Raw genomic sequence first — 23,344 nt, 5'->3', positions numbered from 1 at the left:
CAGGAGTGATTACTGAACACAGAACCAGTAGCAAACACTGAGCACTGCCAAGTGTAGCCCCCGAACAAAGAATCAAACAAATAAGCAAACCCCCAAAATCAAAAATCAAAAAAGTTCTGAATCTATCATCTTTATGCCCCCTCTCCCTTAGTACAGGAGATCAAACTTATGGTCTCACACATGCAAAGCAAGTGTTCTGCCATCCTTGGTCCTCAGCATCATCTCTGGTGTGGATGATTTCAAATAGACAGAATGAATTTCTCTGCTTCCATTTTTGTCTGGTCATAACTTATTCTCAAACCAATTTGAAGCCTTGCAATATTAAAATAAGATAAATTGTAGGATATGCTACAAAATTTGAGTTTTTAAATAAAATTTATGAACGAGACAATAATAATCTTTTTTGTCTACACTTCACACATTTCAGTGTATTCAATTACTTATGTTAGTTTTGCTTAGTAAATAAGTGAGAGAATCACTGACTTAATCATTCTAGATTAAAGTATAACTAAATTTTAATTATGGCTCAAACTGAGTAGCACAGATACAGAAGAATCTCTAGGAATGGTTAAATTTAGCTCTCACTTATCTAAATCAAGTTTTCAAGTTAGTAACAACCAACTACAATGACAATGAAATATATTATGTCTGACTAGAATTTTATTTTATTTTATTTTTGTGGATAATTTTTTAGGTGAGACAGGGCTACAACCAGCAGTGCTCAGAGCTTACTCCTAGCTCTGCATTTAGGCTTCATTCCTGGTGGAGCTCTGGGAACCATCTGGGTGCTGGGCATTGAACCCAGGTTAACAGCAGACAGGGCAAGCACTCTACCTACTACTTTCTCTCCTGCCCCTAGAACTTAATTTTAATTAACTGGTATTCAAACAGACTCAGGTAAGTTTTATTTAAGAAAAATGAAATGATATGAGATGCATTCTATTGAAAAGTCAACATTCTGAAAGTAGAGCATAGACCAAATATGATGACCACTTACAACCTATATTGCAAACCATAATACCCAAAAGGGGAGAGAGAGTAAAAGGGAATGTGCCTGCTACATCTGTAGGGGATGAGGGGTGGGGATAGGGTGCATGGGGGTGGCAGGAGGGATACTGGGAAAATTGGTGGTGGATAATGGACATAGTAGAGGTACAGGTACTTGATCGTTGCCTAACTGAAATGTAATAACCAAAGTTTATAAGTCTATAACTGCATTTCACGGTGATTCATTAAAAAAAATTTAAAAAAAAGAAAGAAAAGGAAAAAAGTCAACACCGTGATTGTAAGATGCTCCTTGATAAGAGAGCATCATAAAACACCATAACGATCCTATACTCACCCCAGCATAGCCAGGGAGACTGGTCATCCTGACACTTAGAGCTCCAACAACACACCACATTTGGGGGCTCTGCATTGAACATCGGACTGTTTAGCTAAGTATTGGCAGAATGGCCCCAGCTTTCTCAAGAATTTGAGAAACAGACATCTGAAAAAAAACATCCTCCAAAACAGACCTCTGAAAATCCCCTCTACTATAAAATGTGTCCTTTTTCATTCCTTAAATAGATACAACTTCATTTTTTTGGGAAGGTGAGGAGGTTGCTGGTTACTGGACCCAGAGTGGACTTGCATGCAAGGTAGAGGTCTCATCTCCTGTGCTATCCCTCCATCTCCACAAATAAAACTATACATGAAACAAAATACTATTAATATGTTTAATGATAAAATATATATTTTATAATGTTATCAAATAAACCCATGATAAAATAAAAATAAGCTTGGTATCAACAAATTATTTTAACATTAAACATTCACTCTTTTATATTCCCAGTTTCTCATCTGAAAAATATTAGAGTCTAGGGACATAATTCCCAGGTAGAGCACTTGCTTTGCAAGAATGAGGTCCTGGGTTCAACTGGGACACCCTAAAATAAAATCAGTCCTTTACTTTTTGAAGAGAGAATAAAATAAGTAGGAAGGTATTCATAAATAGGAATACAAATACAATGTTTAAATAGTAATAGACTTTTTCATAGACTTTTGTAATAGTAATACAAAGACTTTTTTTCAATATTTGAAGATTTTAATAAGTCTAATAATTTTCTAAGCAAACTGTTATTTACCATTCATTAAATTCATATACCTCTCCCCCTCCACCCCAGGTATTTTTCCACAATTCATTTGGCCACAACTATCTTGGCTACTCTGTTAGTAACAGAGCAGAGGCATATTTTCTTTCCTCTTGATTGAAAATTGGTGTTCTTAGCTAAATACAAACCAGAAAATGCTAAAGGTTAAAAATAAATACTGTTTCAGGAGCTGGAGCAATAGCACAGAGGGTATGGTGTTTGCCTTGCATGTGGCCAACCTGGGTTTGATTCCCAGCATCCCATATGGTCCCCTGGGCAACGTCAGGAATGATTCCTCAGTGCATGAGCCAGGAATAGCCCCTGTGCATCACCGGGTGTGAACCAAAAAGCAAAAAAAAAAAAATACTGTTTCATATGTATATGACATAAAACAAGGAGGAGTAGAGTATCAAAAGAGCAAATGGGACATTTAATAATTTAACTCTCTGGATTTTTTGTCACTCCATCAAATAAAATATATAACGGAAAGTAAAGAAATTGCATTTCAGGACTATATATAGCATGGCTTAAACTAAAATTAAATAATTTTCCATTTTCAAGACATAACCAATCAAATTAGAATTAATTTCTTGCAAGGCAAAAAACTTTGTGAAATATGATCAAAGATATCCAAGTATAAAAAGAAAAAAAATGAATGGTATTTACAGAAACATATTAAACTTTTAATTAAAAGGAACATGCGTATATTCTTTGCCTAGAGATTTCAAAGTTGAATATCTCTGCGTGTACTACATATCCCAGATTTAGAGCTATGTTTTTTAAATCAATCTCAAACTCTTTATGCCATGGCCAGAGTAAACAGTACAAATTAAATTTATTAATGATTCATCAAAATCATTATGACTTATGACTTCCTATACTATATCATATGACTTCCTATATTATATACTAATCATGATTTCTATACTTTACATATTGCAGTAGTTACTGCTTTGATTTTCCTCCCATTTCTGGATTGCTTTGTCATAGTTTTTCTGCTTAAACACCTCTTTCATCTCAGAGTTACTACTATCAGTTTTCCACTAAAATATCTTTGTTGACTGCTGATGATCTTCTTCTAGCTTTATTCTTTGTAATCTATTACTTTTTTATGACAATTGTTTGGACTACTCCAAAATTTGTTTTTGCCATAATGGTCAGAATGCTTATTCAAACTAGACTAGTACAAAATTATTGTATTTTGTTAGAACAGTTATAGATGCTACATATCTGAGAAATCAAAATATTCTTTCATGCCAATATATTTATAGCAATTTCTCTAAGACCTGGGCAGGAATATGAAGTTTAAATATGGGCAGGACTATGTAGTTTAAATCAGGGCAGGATTTAAATATGGGCAGGAATATGGATTTAAATATGGGCAGGAAATTTAAATATGAGCAGGAATATGAAGTTTAAATCAGGCTTTTTGACTCACCATTTTAAAACTTGGGTGATAACAAGCTGTGTAATTAGGTGCTAATGTGTAATGTTAAACAAACTGGGTCCTAGTTACAAAGCAAAGATAGTGGAAGAAAATCCTCTACGAGTAAAGTGCTCAAAGATGGTACTTAATATTAAAAAGAATTATGAAAATAATCCCTAAAAGTCAGATGTAAAGTGAAAGACGTCAGATTATTTTAAAGAAGAATTTTCTTGCTGAATATGAATACCTATAACTAGTACAGAAATATACTTACATACGTAATACTGTATGATTCTAAGTATATGAGGCAGTTAAGATAATTAAGAGGGAAGTGATAGTAATAGGGAATTAAAGGAGGAGGAATGATGAAGTTTTCAATCAACAGATTACAGTTTTCAGTTAAGCAAGATGGATAAAATCTAGTCTGCTATATTACATCATGCCAACAATAATATTAAAAGGTAAAAAAATTAAAAGCGTAGATGTTATCTTAATTCTTCTAACAATAATAAAATAAAATTCTAAAAAGAATAATGAAATGCGTTTTAAAATATAAAGTTAAAATCGTAAGAACTTGAAGGATAAATGAGTTGAAATGTGTGAATTCATTTTTTATGTATATATTACTAATATCTAGTACATGTTATTGAGACAGTCTAGTAGAACTTAAAATATACTACAGGTGAATTTGGAGAATAGTACAGTTATTCACTGAATTTTAGGTTGTTACAATATTAATAATGCATGTATAGAAAATATGGTTAAAATGTTAAATTTTATGCCACACATATTTTACAACAAAAAACAAGAAAAATAAACAGTATAGATTTCATGGTGCCAATACCAAGTAAAATCTTTTAATTTCTTGTACATTTTGTTTCCTTAAACACATTATTCTTTGTACATATACTCTAGATATAAAACAAAAAAATGTGTTGCTATAGGATTATAAAAAATATTTCATTACAAACAGAAAACATTCTGAGATGAAGAGGTTAAGAGATCTTACTGCTTGTACATGACTTTTTAGAAAACTAGAAAATATGAAATGTCACTATCTCTTACAGAGAAAAAAAGTGGACAAAATAAATATGCTCTGAAAAAATCAATTAACAGCTATCTTCAGCTACAGTGAATCGTAGTGTTTCCCATTAGAAATAGTTATCCCAATACTGCAAAGTTCTTTTCTAGGGAACACAGTTAAATCATAAAATTAGAAAAAATTCATTTATATAGTAATCAGCTAAAACACAGAATTAACACTGAAAGAAACAAAGAACCTAGTCTCTAAATAAGTACTTTAATGTAGATTGTTCTCCATTAAAGGAACATATTGTAGATAATTTAGTTGGGTTTTTTTTGGGTTTTTTTTTTTGCTTTTTGGGTCACACCCGGTGATGCTCAGGGGTTACTCCTGGCTCATGCACTCAGGAATCACTCCTGGTGGTGCTCAGGGGACCTATGGGATGCTGGGAATCGAACCTGTATCGGCCATCTTGGCTGCATGCAAGACAAACGCCCTACCCGCCGTGCTATCGCTCCAGCCCCAATTTAGTATTTTTTTCTAAAAAAGTCTAAAGAAGTTCTCATGATTAGAAGAATCATCTATAAGAATTTCACATAAGTTTTCACAAACTGCAATAGATCCCAATATGCTCTTCATAACGTTGTGGGAATGTCAGAAACAAAATGACCAATTAAATATATTGGTGATATGTCATAGATTTTTATTTAATTTTATATTTTCATGTTGAATGTTACTATCTCTGGTTTTGAATTACTGAAATTTAATTTTATTCTAATATCCAAATAATATTGGTTTAAAAGTATGAGTAATAAAATCAAAATTTACAGCTAGGCTAAACTTTCACAAGAAAATAAAATACAGTGAATTCATTCACTTATAGTAATGATTTTCCCCAGAGGGAAAAACCCCACAATTTTTGAGCAGCATTTTTATATTAAAATTGAAAGAAGAAAATGCTATCAAAGTGGCGTTTGCAAATAATTGCTCCAGAAAAATCATTAATGTATGCATATGACAGCTGAGACATATACAAAGTTGCTAGCAAAACTATGGAACTGATTAATTTATTTATATTAAAATGAAGGAAAATGCTGCATTCTAAGATGTTTTTAAAATTATTTATGTTATTAATTAAAATTACTAAGAAAAATATATCCCCTTTAATAGTTTCTTGGGAGACTAATGATAAATGTTCAGCCTCCAGATACCTCATCCTTCTCATGATCTCTTTAAAGTGTGAGATTCCTTGCAGTGCCACATTCTTTCATGTAAATGACAGGTTTGTCTATAAATCTGATGCACAAATATAATAAATACTAATCACGCTCATAGACATCTGAATGGTGTCTATTTCTCATAAAATACAGTCAAAGAAAAACTGCTGGAACAATAAGGAATTTATGGCATGCTATTTCATTGTAATAAAAATAGTGAAACTGTACTTTCTAAAGGGTAAATTCATGATTCAGAGAGCAAAAACGTACTTACATTGCTCTGAAGCAATAAGTGTATGACAAAAATTATTTATATTTTGACCTAATACCCACTTACACTGCAGTTAACCACAAACAATGGAATCACCCTATACATGGGAGAATGTAACTAACTGCTTATCAAATGCTAAGTTTGAGCACCACTGATTTTTAAAAAGTTTTTTATACAAATGTGATAGACTTAAAATGATGACTTTAGCTCACAGCAGGGAATTATTTGGGTGTTATGGTCTGTTTTTATAGGTTGCACAAACGGCAAAGACCAAACTGTAAAAGACTTCTGAAAGTTTTACATTGATTTATTACCTATACAATTCTCCAAAGTACATTAAATTTTAAAATAAGAACAGTGTTTTGTACCTTTATCACTGTGCTAGTTAGATATATGAATGTGATATAGAAGTTAAAACATATGAATATCAAGTTTCTTATCTACAAAGTGTGAATAGATAACATGATGATGATGATGATGATGATAATAAATATACATAAAGAGAAAAATATTTTCTTTATGGTACTGAAAAGAAATTTAATCTAAAGGATATTTTTGTTGGTTTGTGTCTGTCTACACCTGGAGATACTCAGGGCTTACTCCTGGCTGTGTGCTCAGGGATGGCTCTTGGCTGACAATAGAACGGAGGTTGTTTTGATGCCATGTAACAGCCTTAAACCCTGTACTACATTTCTGGCCCCAATTTAAAAGTTTTTAAGTTTAATAAAAAGTGTGTTAATGTTATTATATAAAATTGACTACCTGAATATGAATAAATATTATTTATTATTATAATTTTAACCTACTGGTATGCTTTTGGAAGCTGCTTAGGGGATTGATCATATGTTGTCAAGGACAAAATCTAGAGTTACACTATACAAATCCTGCATTTCAGCCCATCTAGATACACTTCTATTATTAAGATTAATACTGGCCAGCCTCATGCAGACTCATTCTTTCAGTTATCAATCCTTAAAACAGATAAAAGATGGGGCTAGAGTGATAGCACTGCAGGTAGGGCATTTGCCTTGCACACAGCTGACCAGGGTTCGATTCCCAGCATCCCATATGGTCCCTTGAGCACTGCCAGGAATAATTCCTGAATGCATGAGCCAGGAGTAACCCCTGTACATCACCGGGTGTGACCCAAAAAGCAAAAAGCAAACAAACAAATAAAAAACAGATAAAAGATGCTTTCAAATAATATTTAAAATTTAGTTGATAAAAACATCATTTGTGCTAGATTTTTCAGATTGCTAAAAAATTATATAATTACATGAAAAATATTTCTTAATTTTGTGGTCTATAAACTAATCACAATCATTTATAAAATGGAGAAAACATATGTAACTTCAATTTATTAAATTTTGTAACTTCTCCAACATACAATTTGCTGGATCTTGTATGACAAGGAGGCATTAATATTAATGCCAAGACACTGGGAAGAGTGAGTCATCCAATCAGGGAATAGTGTTGCAATAAAGAAAATTTCCAAGCAATTAAATCTTTCACTATTTACCCTTTAAGACATTTATAGTACACAAGTGATTATGCTTCAAATCATTTTTTTCTCTGATAGCGTAAGTAAACTTAATCATACATTTAAAGGTATATCTTACATATCTTTAACATATAAAGCTATCTTATATACCTTAAAATATACATATGTTAGGCTTGTTAGAGTTCTTGTGCACATTTTAAGTATTATAAATTTAAGTGAAAATATGAAGAAATTAAGTTTAATGCAATAAAAATAAGAGTAAGTTTTGGTACATTGGAAAACGAAATTCTACAATAATTTCTTCTGTTTGAGCCTCATGTGGTTGTTTGACAATGTCTGCTCCGTGTGTTAGAAGAGAGAATTGTGCATTCTCTTCTGGGCATAGTCACTGTACAACTTATAGTGTCCTCACTATTTCACATAGCAAATATAACTTCAAATCCTATATCTGTAGGTCCAGCTCAGGCTGACAATTGAACTGTCAGATTCCACCAAAATGGAAGGAACTCTGATCAAAATTTCCTAATTTCAGTTGAAGGTTGAGGGTTTTCCAATCAAAGCCTGACCTAAATTAGCTATAAGATTCCAAAGCAACAAAATAACTCTATATTGCACTATATATTGTAAATAACTTTTTAGTTTCTGTTTATAGTTTTCACAATGTTCCTATTTTTTCCACTGTACTATCATTCTAGCCTTATTACAGAGATATTTTTCTTGTCATTTGTGGTCCAAGGCTAGTGAGATATTTTTGCTAATAACAACAAAAAGAAAAATTCAAAGTTCCCATTAAAACCCCAGGGAAAATGAAACAAAAAATCAAAACAAAACAAAAAATCAAATCATAACATCAAAATAAACTTCAGTAATATAAATTCTTATTGGTAGGAAAGTTGTAATGATATCGTTGAAGATAATTTTTCTTTTATTTGCTTACTGATTGGTTCGTTGATTGGTGTTTGGGCTACACCCAGTGGTGCTGACAGCTTATTCCTGGTTCTGCACTCGGTGATCACTCATAGCTGGCTCCAGTGACCATATGGGGTACTGGGGATTGAACCCATGTTATATATTAACTTGTTCTATTTTTAGTGTACCTATGAATTCTGCACCATTTAATCAATGTTAAAGTTCAGTGGATGGATCTTGATTTACAGATGTTTTGGGGACAAATCCTGTACTTCAAGGGAAACACCCTAACCCACTGTACTATATTCTTTCAAGATCATTTTTCATGTAGTGTGATAATGTTATATTGTTTTCTAAATATATGTTTTACCTTTCAAAGATTACTATGTCTAAAATAAAAATGAAAGTGAATTACATTTGATATTTTGCTTTATTATAGTTCTTAGTTTGTGTTTCATTTTTACAATATTGGTACACTCATTCAAAACTCATGAGTTATGTAATTTCATATATATTTCTGGATAGAAAAGCTATGACTTCAGAGAATGAATTATAACACTTGAATGTCATGTTTGGTATAATACTGCTTTGGATAAATTGTTTTTTATTGAAAAAAATCACAGAAAATTAATTTTTAGTGACTCAGAATGAATGATCAGATCACAGTAGAAGGGCAAGGGAAATGTAATCATCAGTACATAAGTTATTTTTAATATATTGAAATTTTTCATAATGGTGATAGCTTGTTAATAAAGGGAATACATTTCCATAATGCTATTAAAGACACTTCATTACCTCTGGTTGATAAAACCATATACTAGAAGCATTAGATAATACATTCCACATTTACTAACAGATGGCTTAATGAAAGACATTCATTTTACAATTTCCCCCTATCTTATGATCTTATAAGAATCAAGTTAGTATTAAAATATCTTATAATGTCTGTGAATTAATAAGAAAAGTTTATTGGTCTCTGGACTCAATTTTTGGCATAAGCTCCTAAACTTGAAATTTCCTAAGTTCTAAGAGTATTAAGAAGATCATTTGTTCTAATGAAGTGATTTTCACTGCCCTCTTTGAGGAGAGCTAATCAGTTTGGCATCCTCACACACACACAGACACACAAGACACACCCACACACATACACACACCTCTTTTACTTTTCTGGAAGAGAGTTAATAACTGTGATGAAGTCTCCACAAAAATCCCAATAGTAGATAGAAGAGCTACCAACGGGGTCAGATTTGTCTAATTGCCAGGGCTAATTCCTGAGTGCAGAGCCAGACTCCTGAGCATCACAAGGATTGACTCCAAAAAAGTCAAAAAAATATTAAAGAATATATTATCTTGGAAGTCAGAGCGACAGAACACAGGTGAAGGCACCTGCATTGCACATGACAGACCTTCAAACCCCAGTTGAGTCCCTGATACCGCATACAGTTCTCCTGAACACCAGCAAGAGTGATCCCTGAACACAGAGGCAAGAACCAGAAGAATGCCTGAGCACAGCTGGGGATGACCCCCCAAATTAAAAAATAAATGAATAAAAGAATGTGGTAATATGGTTTTTCTCAATCTACTAAAGTGCTAAAGTTCTTTTTCTTTTTTTGGCTTTTTGGGTCACACCCAGTGATGCACAGGGGTTACTCCTGGCTCTGCACTAAGGAATTACTCCTGGTGATGCTCAGGGGGCCATATGGGATGCTGGGAATTGACCCCGGGTCGGCCGCATGCAAGGCAAAAGCCCTATCTACTGTGCTATCACTCCAGCCCTGTGCTGAAGTTCTTGTTCCTGTTTAACATTTGTGTGACTGATTATATTATATTATTTATTTATTCATTCATTTATTTTGGTTCTTTTCAGACCGATCCCAACAGCGTCAGGACTTACTCTTGACTCTGAGCTCAGTGATCACTCCAGGTCATGTTTTGGGGCCCCAGGGATAGAACCTTGGTTGGTAGCATGCAAGGCAAGTGCCCTGTCCACTGTACTTTTTTCCCTCAATTTTTTTTTTTATTTTAGAAAGTAACTCCATAATAAAATAACGAATCCACTTTACTATCTTTACACAAAGCTGTCAATGTGCTTAGATGATAAATGTAATGAGTTAAATGAAAGCCTGCTGAGGACAAATCTTTAGCAATCTCTATAATCCTAAAACCTTGAATATATACAATAAAGATTTACATTTGGTAAATCCAGTATATGGTTCAAATGGGAAGTGAACAGGGATACTGTATCTCACATTAGAACACTAAGAGAATAACAAATTCCCAAAGGCAACAGAGCCAATGAACTGATCTACAGAACTGAGCTTACCATGGCAGGGAGGTGGTGGGTGGATGCTGGGAGAAGCTTTGAGCAGGGAACCCAAGACAGTGACAAAGGAAGCAGGCACCCTGGTAGGGAATGTGGTGTTGGAATGCTGCATGCATAAAACCCTGTCATGTCATTCATAGTAAGTCACCAAATTTCATAATAAAAACGAATATGCTATTGCCTTCTCAGGAAAAAGATAATGAGAGACATTTTTAAAGTCATGATTTACTTGTAAAGAAAATAAATAGTTGTGGAATTGGCTGCAATAGATAAAATACAATATAACATTTTCATATAAAATAGTTTATATTTTGATATATAGTATGATTTAATTTAGTATATTAATATATTTCAATATAAAATAATATTTTGGTTTAGTATATTAAATATAAAAATTTTATTAAAAATTTAAGTCAGAAAAATTATGATTTTCCAGTTAAATTAATAGTCTCTGTGCAAATATACTTATAACAGAACCTAATAAAAAGTATTTTTGCCAAAAATATTTAGTGTTCTCATTCTGCCAGGAGTCCAACTTGTCAGCAGCTCATGTGATCACAGTAAGCAAATCTAAGGACTACAGCACACTGATTTCCTGCAAGAAAGAACTGCAAATATTCCTAATTCTAAGATCTTCCTGGCCTCAAAACATTTGGTAGTATTACCACTTAAACATATCAGTGTATGTTATATTCAGCTCCTGGGAAGCAAAAGTATATAGTATAGTTGCATTGGAAAACTTTCTGACTAATAACTATGTGGGAGTTATGCTCGTGACATTTTATTTGTAGAGGAAGAAAGAAAATCTTTACAAATACTGAAGAAAATCAAGAGAAACATTTGTTCAATGCCCATGAATTCCATATCTATTTTTCCCACCTATAAATGCTCTCATTAAAAATTAAGGTTCAGGGGGTATGGTGTCACCAGCAGGTGAAGTTGTACCTTCAGCAGTCTGATGATGCCTTCAGGCTTCCTGATACCCCAAAATTGCTGCTGTGCCTTTAGCCAGACCCCAACAACTTGGGGCCAAGTTTACCAATTAAATGGACAAAAGTTAGGTATGTGGGAGCCATGCCCACAAAACACCTCTCCAGCTCAGCTATACAAGCTCATTCATTATCCTTATTTCAGAGACCCATAAATGAATCTCGAAAGAGATCAAAAGCTGCAGTTAAGCTCGGATCTATGCATGGCTGAATAGACCAGGATACACTGAAGGGGACGGACGTTCGCCATACCTGCCCAAGCAGAGCCCCTGGCAGCCACTTGCTTCCACAATCCAAAATTTCTGCCATACCCCCAGACTGACTCTACTGTCTCAAGACAGACCTCACCAGGCTATAATCTACTGAAAATTTGTATAGGTGGGTTTTGTGACTGAAATCTCAAGGTTTTTCCGGAGTTGGGATAAGCTGCCTCCCCCACCACTTCCCAATACTTCTGGAAGCACTGGTAGTCATGCCCATGAATCAACTCCAGCATCACCATGTAAGCTCTTCTACCAGCCTTGCCTCAGAGACCCATAAATAAATCTTGAAAAAGATAAAAAACCGCAGTTAATCTTGGGCCCACACATGGTTGAACAAAATGTGGTTAATAGGAGGGAGGGTGGGGTAAGGGTTGGCTAGGGCGCAACCAAGCAGAGACCCCAGCAGCAGCTTGTTTCCACAATCCAAAATCGCTGCCATGCTCCCAGCCTGATTCCAACGTATCAGGATGGACCTCACCAAGACATAATCTGCTGAAAATTCAGGTATGAGGGATTTGTTAATGAAATCTCTGGGCTTTCCTGGGGTCAGGATGGGCTAACTCCCTGCACCTCCCTGTACTTTGGGAAGCCTTGTTAGGCACTGCTAGGAGTAGCACCTGAGTATAGTATCAGAAAAAGCCCTTGAGCACTGCAGGGTTTGGTCTCAAGACCTAGTAAAAATAAATAACTGAAGGAGTCAGAGAAATAGGAGGTCATCTGAGCTGACACTGGTTTGATCCCTGGCATTCCATTTGGTCCCCTGAGCTGACAGGAGCAATTTCTAAGTGCAGAGCCAGAAAGAACCCTTGAGCACTGCGGGGTGTGACCCCCCCAAAAAAACTACAAGTAAATAAAGTGATCCATATTTGAGATAAATACATAAAAACATACATGCATATATACTTATTGTACACACACACATATATATGTACATATACATAAGCAAGTGCTTATTGTGACTCTTGAGGCAATATAATTGTACTCAAATAATTAATAACAAAACTAATAATATTTTATAAATTGGCCATTTAATAAATAATATATATAATGAAAATTTAATGGATCATGAAAAAGAATAACACTAATATATAATAAAATATAAATAACCCCCCAAAATGTTATAGAGGTCAGATAAAGAATGACTGCACACATCTGAAACATCAAGAGGAAGAAAATTCAAAATAGTGAGCACATTATAAGTTGCCTTAGGATTAAGAGGAGGTAGAAATGAGAAGCTGGGAAGTGACTACTTGGAAGGTAGTAATAAATAAATAAATAAATAAATAAATAAATAAAGCTTTTATAAAGGTTCTTGCTGTACAACACTGTAAATGGACCAAATTCCACAGAATTTTACATTCTTAATATTTAATGGTATTTTTGATATTAAGACAACTATCCGACATAAACAGCAATAACAATAATGATAATAGTAATGATAATAATAGACAAGGGGCCAGAGAGATGGCAGAGAGATTAAGACACTTGCTTGGCATGCAGCAGACTGTGGTTTTATTCTGAGCACTGCATATTGCATTCCCACTCTGAGCACTGCCAGGAGAGATCCCTGAGAACAGACATGAGTATTCCCTGACCTCCTTACCTGCTACTAGGCATTTACCAAAACAGTGATGATTTGAATTATGAAAAACATCATAACTTCTTTGCTGATAAATGCCAATAATGATACAGTTGTATGAATGGGCTCCTGAGCTATACTTGACCTGTATAGTGGTCTAAAACAACAATGGTGAATTGACTTACTATGAATTGGAACATTTTATGACTGAAAACCAAACCATACACAACTTTGTAACTGTGCATCTCACACTGATGCAAAAATGAAAGTGATAAAAAAAAGAATGGGAGTTGAAGTCAACACACAAATGTTTCACAGACAGAACATGAGATTGCATGGCTATAGGGAGGGGCGGAGGTAAAGCAAAAAATTCATCATTGTTATGCCAATAATTTCAAACCTGGATATTTTGTTTTTAAAATGGTATGCAATAATGAAACAGGTGGAATGAAAGTAGGAAAATAATTTGATTAAAGGCAGTGTCAGCTGAAATGAAGAAACTAATCAAAACCAATAGCGTATTGTAGTCTTATCTCAAATCTTAAGCTTAGCTAATTAAATTCAATTTCCATACTATGAACACTTCCTTCAATTATTAAATATTCTATCAGAAGGTTATGAGTGTTTAACCAAGAAAATAAGAAGGTCTAATGCAGGAAAAGGAATTTCAACATAAAATAGTGAATGAATAGATAAATTTTTATGGTTTTGGGGAAAAGTTTAGAACAGCAATCATTTTTAATCAACATGGATGAGAATGCATGAAGCTACTGTTAATATGCATTTTTAAGACTGGGGGATTTGGTGACTTATCAGATATAAGGGCTGCATCTGCTCTGCTAGGCATATGGATTGTCATATAAATTTTGACGATAACAAGCAGAGAGTTCCAGAGGGTCTTGTGCAATGACTTTTTTCCTTGTACATAACAGCATTTGTCTATGATCAAACTCCTAACTTATGGTTAAGAATCGTAGCACTTTGGCCTGGCCCATCTCAATGACAGGGTAGCACATAGCTTACCTGCTTGCCTTGGTTCCATTCAGTTCCTCATTGGGACCCTGCTTTTGGGAGCTAGGAACTGAGGGCAACTGAGGCTTAAATTGAGAAAGCAGATGCCCAGGAATGAATAATATTTAAAGACAATTAAATCCTAAGTCACAAAGCATAATATTGTCTTTCTCTATCTATACAAATAGGACATTGCATTAAAGGAAACTATTCAAAAGACAGAAGAAGAGAAATGCAATATTAACTTACAATATAAGTTTAGTGTCCTGGAAAGGTCTGACCTTACAAATTACAGAAACTAATTAGGGGAATAAGCTGATTAACTGTTTGGGGAAGAGACCATAGACAAGTAGTTACAAATAAACAAAAGAATGGGAGTGACCCAGGAGCACTGGTATGGGAGTAACCCAATACACCCAAACTACCTGAGGCTAAGCAGGAAGGACAAAACAGTGTTATCCTACATCTTGTCATATAAATTATGACAATAATAAGCAGAGAGTTCCAGAGGGTCTTGTGCAATGACTTTTTTACCTATGAGGTCAAATACCATATTTTTATAATATGTACTAGAGAAGGGTATTTATCATTTTGCCTGTTACAATAGGTTAGAACATGAGCTCTGATAAAACCTTAAATCACACTTTGCATATGTGACTATTTTCAGGCAAATGCAAATTTACTATTTTAAATTTTATTATTCAAGAAATTGGAAACAAATAAAAGCAATCAAGGTCATATCCAAGCAATTTCAAAATATCAAAATAGATTGTTTTCTTGTTTTAAGCATTTTATTTAATTGTATTTTTAGCAGAGAGCAGAGTTTATCTTGTACTCTATTAATAAAACAATTAAAAACAAGCCAACTTGAGACAATAGAGATAAAGCAAATTACCTTCTCTTGATACTGTCTCCTTGAAGAATCCAAAGACTGGATTAAAGCTGTGGCATGGCCAACAAACATGGCATAGCAGGTGGCTCCGACAATCATGCTTAACATGGTTATCCAGAGATCAGACATGCTCACTGGGGCCTGGGCTCCATACCCTATGCACAGCATATGACTCATTGCTTTGAAGAGTGCGTATGAATACTGCTTTCCCCAGGAATCATTCTGAAACAGAGGAGAAGGAAAAAAAGCCTGAGCCATTACAATAGCAAAGCAAAGGGACGGTAGCAGTACAGAGAATGACATGCTAGGAAAGAAGCACTTACACGTGCAGTTCTCCCTATTTGTTACTCAAATGATTTATTTTTTTTATAAACTTGCCAAGCATACTTAAATAGACATAGTTTACTGTTAGTGTTAATATTTGTTTTCCTAAGCATTTTGACTTATTTTTGTTAATTTTTTAAGATTAAAGTAACATCAGTTGGGCCATAGAGATAGTTCGATCCACAGCACCGCATGGCACTGACTAGCATCTTGGGTGCAGGTTGGGTGCATCTTGGGTGCTGTCGATCCCTGAGCATCAGCAGGGATGTATCACCTGTAGCCCTGGAGGCCGTGGAGCCCTACTGGTATGATACTGGTGATTTCTGGCACAGCAGAGCCCATGTACTAATGCATCCTTAGACTCTCACATAGAATTGGTGGTCCAGCTGGCTGAGAATTGCAAGGAGTGACTCCCAGATCCCCTGAGCACTGCTTGGGAGTCCCCCTTTCCCAAATAGAATAAAGTAACATTAGTTTCCATCTCTATGTAGGTTCCAGGACAAGAGCATCATGTTTCAACATCAATTATTTATATCATGATCTCCTCACAAAGTCTAGCTACAATTAGCCACCAAGTGACCCCTTCAGTCATTATACCTTCCCACCTCAAGCCCCTCCCCTATTGGTAACTTTCATTCTGCTATTAGAATATAAAGGCTTTACTTTGCTCATTTATTTCTTTGCCTTCTATATCTGAATAAAAACATATGGTATTTGTCTTGTTCTTAAAACAAATATTTTTGGGGATGATATTGTGAGTACTATTTAAGAGTACAAGAATGAATGCTGATGCGTTTGTCTTAAAGTTTCCAGGAAATATGTGTATTGGCAATATGTTTGGTAATATCTTTCATTTTATATTTGAAAACTAAGACTTTACAGACAGGTATGAGATGTATGAGTCCTGTGAATAGGAATTTTCATTGCAATGAAAAATTTTAGGACTTTGTCGATACAAACTGGTGTTTCTGTCATCTTAAAAAACAACAAATAACATATTTTGGAAACACAGGTCTGATGAAAAGTTTTCCCTGAAGTTCTCTATTTAAATTGAAATTTATATGTCAGAGTTGATGATGTTTGAATATTTTAAAATAAAAAAATAATATAGAAAAATTAGATCTTGTCAGACCGAGAAATATAATACTGAATTCTAAGGTTAGTTATGCAATTTCTTTTTTATTTTCAGTTATGCAATTTCTAATTCCATCTCAAAACCTGACTCTAACATCAATTTTTATAAAAACATTTCCTATATTATTTTCCTTTTGACAACATTTGTAGTATTGATCAACTGATCAATATCTTTGATCAACTGATATCAAGTTCCCTAGATCAGGTCTTATATAACTTATGAGATCTAGTAAGAATAAAAAAAATGAGGCATTTTAGTTTAAAACATAGAAGAAATATCACTGTTAAACACAATATGAAAAGGTTTTTCCTTTAAAGTATATTATTATTGGGGCTGGAGCGATAGCACAGCGGGTAGGGTGTTTGCCTTGCACGCTGCTGACCCAGGTTCTATTCCCAGCATCCCATATGTGACCCTGGGCACCCTCAGGAGTGATTCCTGAGTGCAGAGCCAGGAGTAACCCCTGTGCAATGCCAGGTGTGACCCAAAAAGCAAATAAATAAATAAATAAATAAATAAAATATGTTATTATCTATAAAATACAATGGGATAATAGTGATATATGTGAAGCAGCATAACAAAAATTACATTTTCAATACAATTATCTATATCGTAAATAAGTTAAATGTATGATCTTGGTTGTTCATTCAATTTTTTTATACACTTTTATGAAAATCTATTTTTAGGCACCAAAATTTAGACAAATAAGAATTTAATTATTGATGGTAAAACTAAAAGTGCATAAGGGTTTTGGTCAGTAAACAATCACAAGGTTTTTAATATTGTTTAATTTTGAGATTTTTCTGTTGATGTGATTATTACAGAAATTTTAAAGAATATATTACAGGATAAAGTTGTTTTGGAATAATATTTGATAATCTCCAAATAAAAATTCTAATACATTTGAATTTGATGATTTTTTTAATACTGAATAATATTTGGGATCTCCCAAGTTGAACGTAGAAACAGGTGGGCCGCCTGATGATTCCTGGCCACCAGGGTAGTTCAAAAGGGCCCGGGGATGCACGGCTGCTCAGTCCTGTGTGCCAGTTATCTGGGCCACTTTAGTGGTACTCAGGGACACTCCTAGCAGAGCATGCAGGACTTCATGGGTAAATCCTATAGTACCTGGGGGAACATGTGCTGGTAGAAATAGAACCAGGTCAATTATATGCAAGGCATGTGCCATGAACCCTGTATTATCAAAGAATTTCTCTGTGAAGATTCAACTCTTGATATAAATCAGTTTCATGTTGGTCTGAGTGTGATTTTTCAAAAATTAAATCTATTTTTGGGTAATTTCAGTTTAATATGGAAATGTTAGGGATTAAGACCACCAATCCTTCATGCAGTTTCTCAAAATGGTAGCATCTTGGCAAATAGTGGTATGTCTTTCCCAGGAAATTGATATAAATGTAATCACTGATCTCATTTATATTTATGAATTCTCATTTGCATTTAGTTCTATCCAATTTTATTACATGTATTTGTTCATGTACTCATTATCACAGCCAATATGTGGAACAAATCTTCCACAATAAAGATCCCTTATATTGAATTTAATGTTAAATGTAAATCAATGCATGTTTATTTAAATATTTAATCCATTTTTTGTAACTTGCCAACACTGTATAAGATATCAGAATAAGTCTCATAATTTCTATGTATATAATCCAAAATGTCTGTTCATGCATTCTACTTTCTCTATTTTAAGTTACAGTAAAAGACATTTTAAATTAAATATTATCTTTCTTGTTAACAAGTACCCTTCGAAGGCTTCATATAAGAAACTATCTTCTATTCACTGTGATAATATTTAAATATAATTCAGCTTGCTTAGTGGTTATTTGCATTGCAGCATGGTTTAAGTTTTCAAAGCTAAACATTATCAACTATAATTATAATAGTCTCCTGATGTGTCTTATTAAATGTTCATCTATAATCATTTAACTTGTAATAACTTATTGACAAACTCAAATGCCTTTGATCTACAGGCACCATCCTGGAACTAAGGTGGGAGTTTTATATTTGTGTCGGTATTGCAGGCGTGGCATTCTGAAAACGGAAAGGCATCTGGTATCTCACAATGGATCCGACCGCGGTCCTGTAGGCTGCACCTGTTTCCAAGGTTACTACTTAAACTTCAGGTGTCGCCACTGCTAATCTGTCCCAAGGTCTGCCTTGGCCACACTGGGGATGTATAGCTTCCCACACTACTGTGGCCTGTCAGCGTCTATGTGACTCGGATCAGGTTTGGTTTCTGTGAAGACTTCTGGCCTGCAAGTCTGAACCTGTGTCTGCACAGCTGCCGCCCTGCTGCTCCTGCCCAAGTTTTATTGTCCCAGTGGACCTCACTTACAAAACACAAATTTAAAGACAAAATTATTGGCTGCATCAGAGTATTAAATCAAATAAAAGCATGAAACAAATATGTCTTTGTTTCGTTTTGCATATGAAACAAAATGCATATCCTGAATGTTTCTTACTTGGTACTTTACATCATAGTTCTCATAACATTCTTGAAATCTCATGTGGTTTTTACAGTAGGAAATACAAATCTGAGAAAAATTTAAAAATCTTCTCAAACACTTTAGATCCCAGAGTTAGAATTCAAGCATATGTCTATTATAACTACAGTATAAATCTCTCTTCTCAAATATTATAAGAATTTATTCAACAATCATTTACAGAAGTAATTATAATGCAAAATTTTCAAGCAATTGAAAATCTTAACAACAATAAGTTCTTTCAAGTATATGTTCTTATCTTAACAAAGAAAAATTAGTATTTATACATAATAATAGAATTTGTTGGAAAACATCAGAGAAAACCTCTAAGAGAAAATTCCCTGGAGTGTTTAAATCACTAATGTTGACTTGGCCATGCTTTCACTACTGAAAGTAAGAAGGGATACTGATATAAAATAAGAAACAACCCATTAAACTATTTTGTTTCGTTACTGATATTGGGAATGAAATTCAGGGCCTCACACATGTGAAGTGTAAGTTTTATAGTGCAGCAATGTTCCTGATAGTTGGTTAAACATTTTTGATTCCTAATGGTAGTATGACTTATTCATAGACTCAAAGAAAGTTGACAAACAAGATTTGAACAAATATGTGATCTATCAATTTAAGGAACAAATTGAGCTTCAAAATTCCCTTGATTATAAACTGTAAATACATGAGTGGATAAAATATGGATATATACGTGTGCGTATACACATACAAATAAGTATATTTGGACCATAGAACTTTATATTAATATGATATGCGAAAACAAAAGTAATAAGAAAAAAACAACTATTAACTGGTTAAGCTATTGCCATTGCAAAAGTCATGTTACGTTTATAATTTACTTAGGTAAGATGATGAAGATAACCACCATGATCTAAATTGTTTAACACTGTCACAGACTTAGCTATTTTAGGTAAATATATTGTTGTTAGATCGGTAGCTAAAATTACTTAATTAATATAAAAAACTATTTCCTCATGTTGAAACTACATCTATCACACATTTAAAGATGAATGACATCACTTATAACTGTTCTGATTAAAATTCATCTTGTTTTGTTTAGTTCTTTAGGTCACACCCTGTGATGCTCAGGGACTATGACTAGCTGAGTGGTGAAGGTTACTCATGGACTGGCTGAGTGGTGAGGGTTGCTCATGGGACCATGTGGTACAGGAATAGGAGTAAGAGTCCCTACATGCAAAGCATGACATCCAGTTCTGATTTATTTTCCCAATACCTAAAATTCCACTTTTTACATCTTCTTACTCTTCTTTTTACAATAAAGTGATAATTATACAAATAAGAAGCAGTAAATGATGCTTAATATTAAAGGTATGATCTAAAATTGCAGATACGCAAAAAATGGCTTCAACTGCAAGTCATCCTAGAACTTACTATATTGATTATGCAATGTAAGAGGGTGAGGCCAGGAAATCCTCCACTGTGTAAGATAATGTTAAAAAATCAGAAAGTATTGAGCTCTTACAATTATTTTTAGAAACTAATCTTCAATGAAAAGCTCTTATCGTTTGATGTATAATCTGTGTAATCTTAGCATATAAGACTTCTGTGTCAGAGATACTGCTTTGAGAGTATTCTGCTTTGACTTCTAAATCCACATAAGCTTTACACAAATATAAGTTTTAGAAAGTGTAGTTTCCCTGATCTCATGTACAACTTCACATAGAAAATTTAAACATCAAATAATACCTGAGAGGCAAAACGCAACTGATCGATCTACAGAAACAAAACAAAACCGTTTTTACACTTATTTAGAAATGTTAACCCGCTAGAGTATTGGTTGTTTCTGATAAAGTCATTCTCCCTAACAGGACATCTGAATACGTACATGTGCACATGGGTATTTTTATGAGAGAAAGGGAGAAGGAAAAAGAGAAGAGGAAAGAAGCAGTGATGAGAGGGAGGAAGTGCAGGGAAAAGAATGAAAAGAGGGACAGAAAGGTGGTAGGGTAAAAGGAAAGATTAAATATATTAGATAGTATTAGATAGGGGAAGAGAAATTTCGCTACAGACATCAACCACCTCCTCTTAGTCATATCATTGGATTAATTTGAAATTCCATAACCAAATAAACAAAACTACTAGAACACATAAAGGATAGTATTTAAAAACTTTTTTCTTTATTTTTCTTTTCCAAAGCTTCTGTTTTTATTAGTTTAGCAAAATAATGTATTTTGCAGCATCTGTATATCTGGGAGTGTAGGTATATTCCCTCATTTGAACAGAAGAGATGAAGGATGATAGTTTTTCTTATGTAATTTTTTTTTTTTTACTGATACTACTCATAGTGATACTACTGTGCAACCAAGTTCTATGGACTGTCAGTAATGAAGCAAAAATAAGTCCCAAATAAAGTAACTATGGTTATATACACAGAAAATAAGATTTTGGAAGAGAGTAACCAATTTCAATCAGAAAATCAAGACTAAGTATGACCTACTCAAACATACTCCTACATCCTTTCCAAAGAAGGCGGAAATTGAATGTCTTGGGTGTGAAGGTAAATCCAATGATTTGTATCTGTCCCTAGAAAGTCAAATTTAAATAACCTGCCATTGTCTAAAAGTCATTATCCAAATATCATAATGCCATAATCTGGAGTTTCCTTGTTTGGTTCAAAAAGGGTTCACGAATAACACTCAAGATTCTGAAATAGTGTAAGTTTAGTTTGGCACAAGGTGAAGAAAACATGAATAGCATACTAACACTAATTCTTTAGTGAAAGGAAAGGCTTAACTGACATAAAATTAAAAGTAAATGTCAGAGATAGGACCTTACTATTGAAAGGAGATAATGTTGAGATAAACATGTATCTGGTATAGATGAGATGCAGGAAGGTTACTGTAGTTTTGACAACTCCTGGCTTATCTTTATCTATCATTATAGTCTATGATTAAAATGGAGTTGTTTAAATGAAATGGTTTGGCCCTTGTTATCCTTCCACTCTTGTATTACTAAGCAGTGACCTGACTGAATTAGTGGGGAGTTACCCTAGAAGATTACAAAGAATCTTTGTTTGATATAAGGAACAAAAGGACTTGTAAAAACATATAGCACAAAATAAAAAACACACAGGAAAGCAAATCCCAGAACTCTGATTATTCAAGAAAAAAGGTGAAATACGAAGAAGTTATAAGGAGTATCAAAAGAAGTCAAGGAGAAAAATGCTAACAGTTTAATTTACTTTTTTCTGCAAATACATCTAATAACACGCTAATGATTTAGGAAATTTGATCAGAAGAGAGGCAGAGTCTCCTGCCCCTGTGCCTGGCTGTCCTCACCAGGGCCTCTTGGAGGGGAGTGGGTTGAGTTTCCCTCCCCACCCCGACCAGGGTTGCAGCAGCCGAAGACCTCCAGAACCAGCCACCACCATGCTGAGACCACTCTCCACACGCATGAATACTGGCAGAGGAACAGAGGCATGCGGGTCCCGGGGCTGAGATCTCCAAGCCGGCTCGGATCGGGGCTGAGCATTCCCCACCCAGATCCTCCAAATTCCAGTAGGCAGGGGTCACACCTACCAACTGGACCCCTGGTGCTGTGTAATCCCATCAATGGCCAAGACTCAGAGACTATAAAACCCAGCTCCTGGAAGCACGCAGCTGCATTTGCAGCCGTGCAACATCTTATTATCTCATTCCTACTTTGGACACACTGGCAGGCTACCGAATGTAACCTGTCCACGAGGCAGAGTCTGGCAAACTCCCCGTGGTGTACCCAATATGCCAAATACCAGTAACAATGATGGGTCTCATTCTCCTAACCTTTAAAGAGCCTTGAATATGGCACTTTTTAAAAAATCTCAGGGCTA

At 34.4% G+C, this 23,344-nt stretch overlaps 1 protein-coding gene across 1 annotated transcript in view; it reads right to left on the bottom strand.

The window, feature by feature from the left end:
- The window catches only part of HCN1 (hyperpolarization activated cyclic nucleotide gated potassium channel 1), a 391,355-nt gene that overhangs the window by 100,823 nt on the left and 267,188 nt on the right, over positions 1–23,344 (bottom strand). Inside the window, exon 4 of the mRNA XM_056112052.1 lies at positions 15,541–15,759. Within this exon, the coding sequence (XP_055968027.1) occupies positions 15,541–15,759 (219 nt within the window). The remainder of the gene's footprint in view (positions 1–15,540; positions 15,760–23,344) is intronic.

Source organism: Sorex fumeus, unplaced genomic scaffold (genome assembly GCF_029834395.1).
Source record: "Sorex fumeus unplaced genomic scaffold, SorFum_2.1 ptg000015l, whole genome shotgun sequence".
Taxonomy (NCBI): domain Eukaryota; kingdom Metazoa; phylum Chordata; class Mammalia; order Eulipotyphla; family Soricidae; genus Sorex; species Sorex fumeus.
Note: the sequence above shows the minus strand (reverse complement) of the source record. Positions and strands in the feature narration are given on the sequence as shown.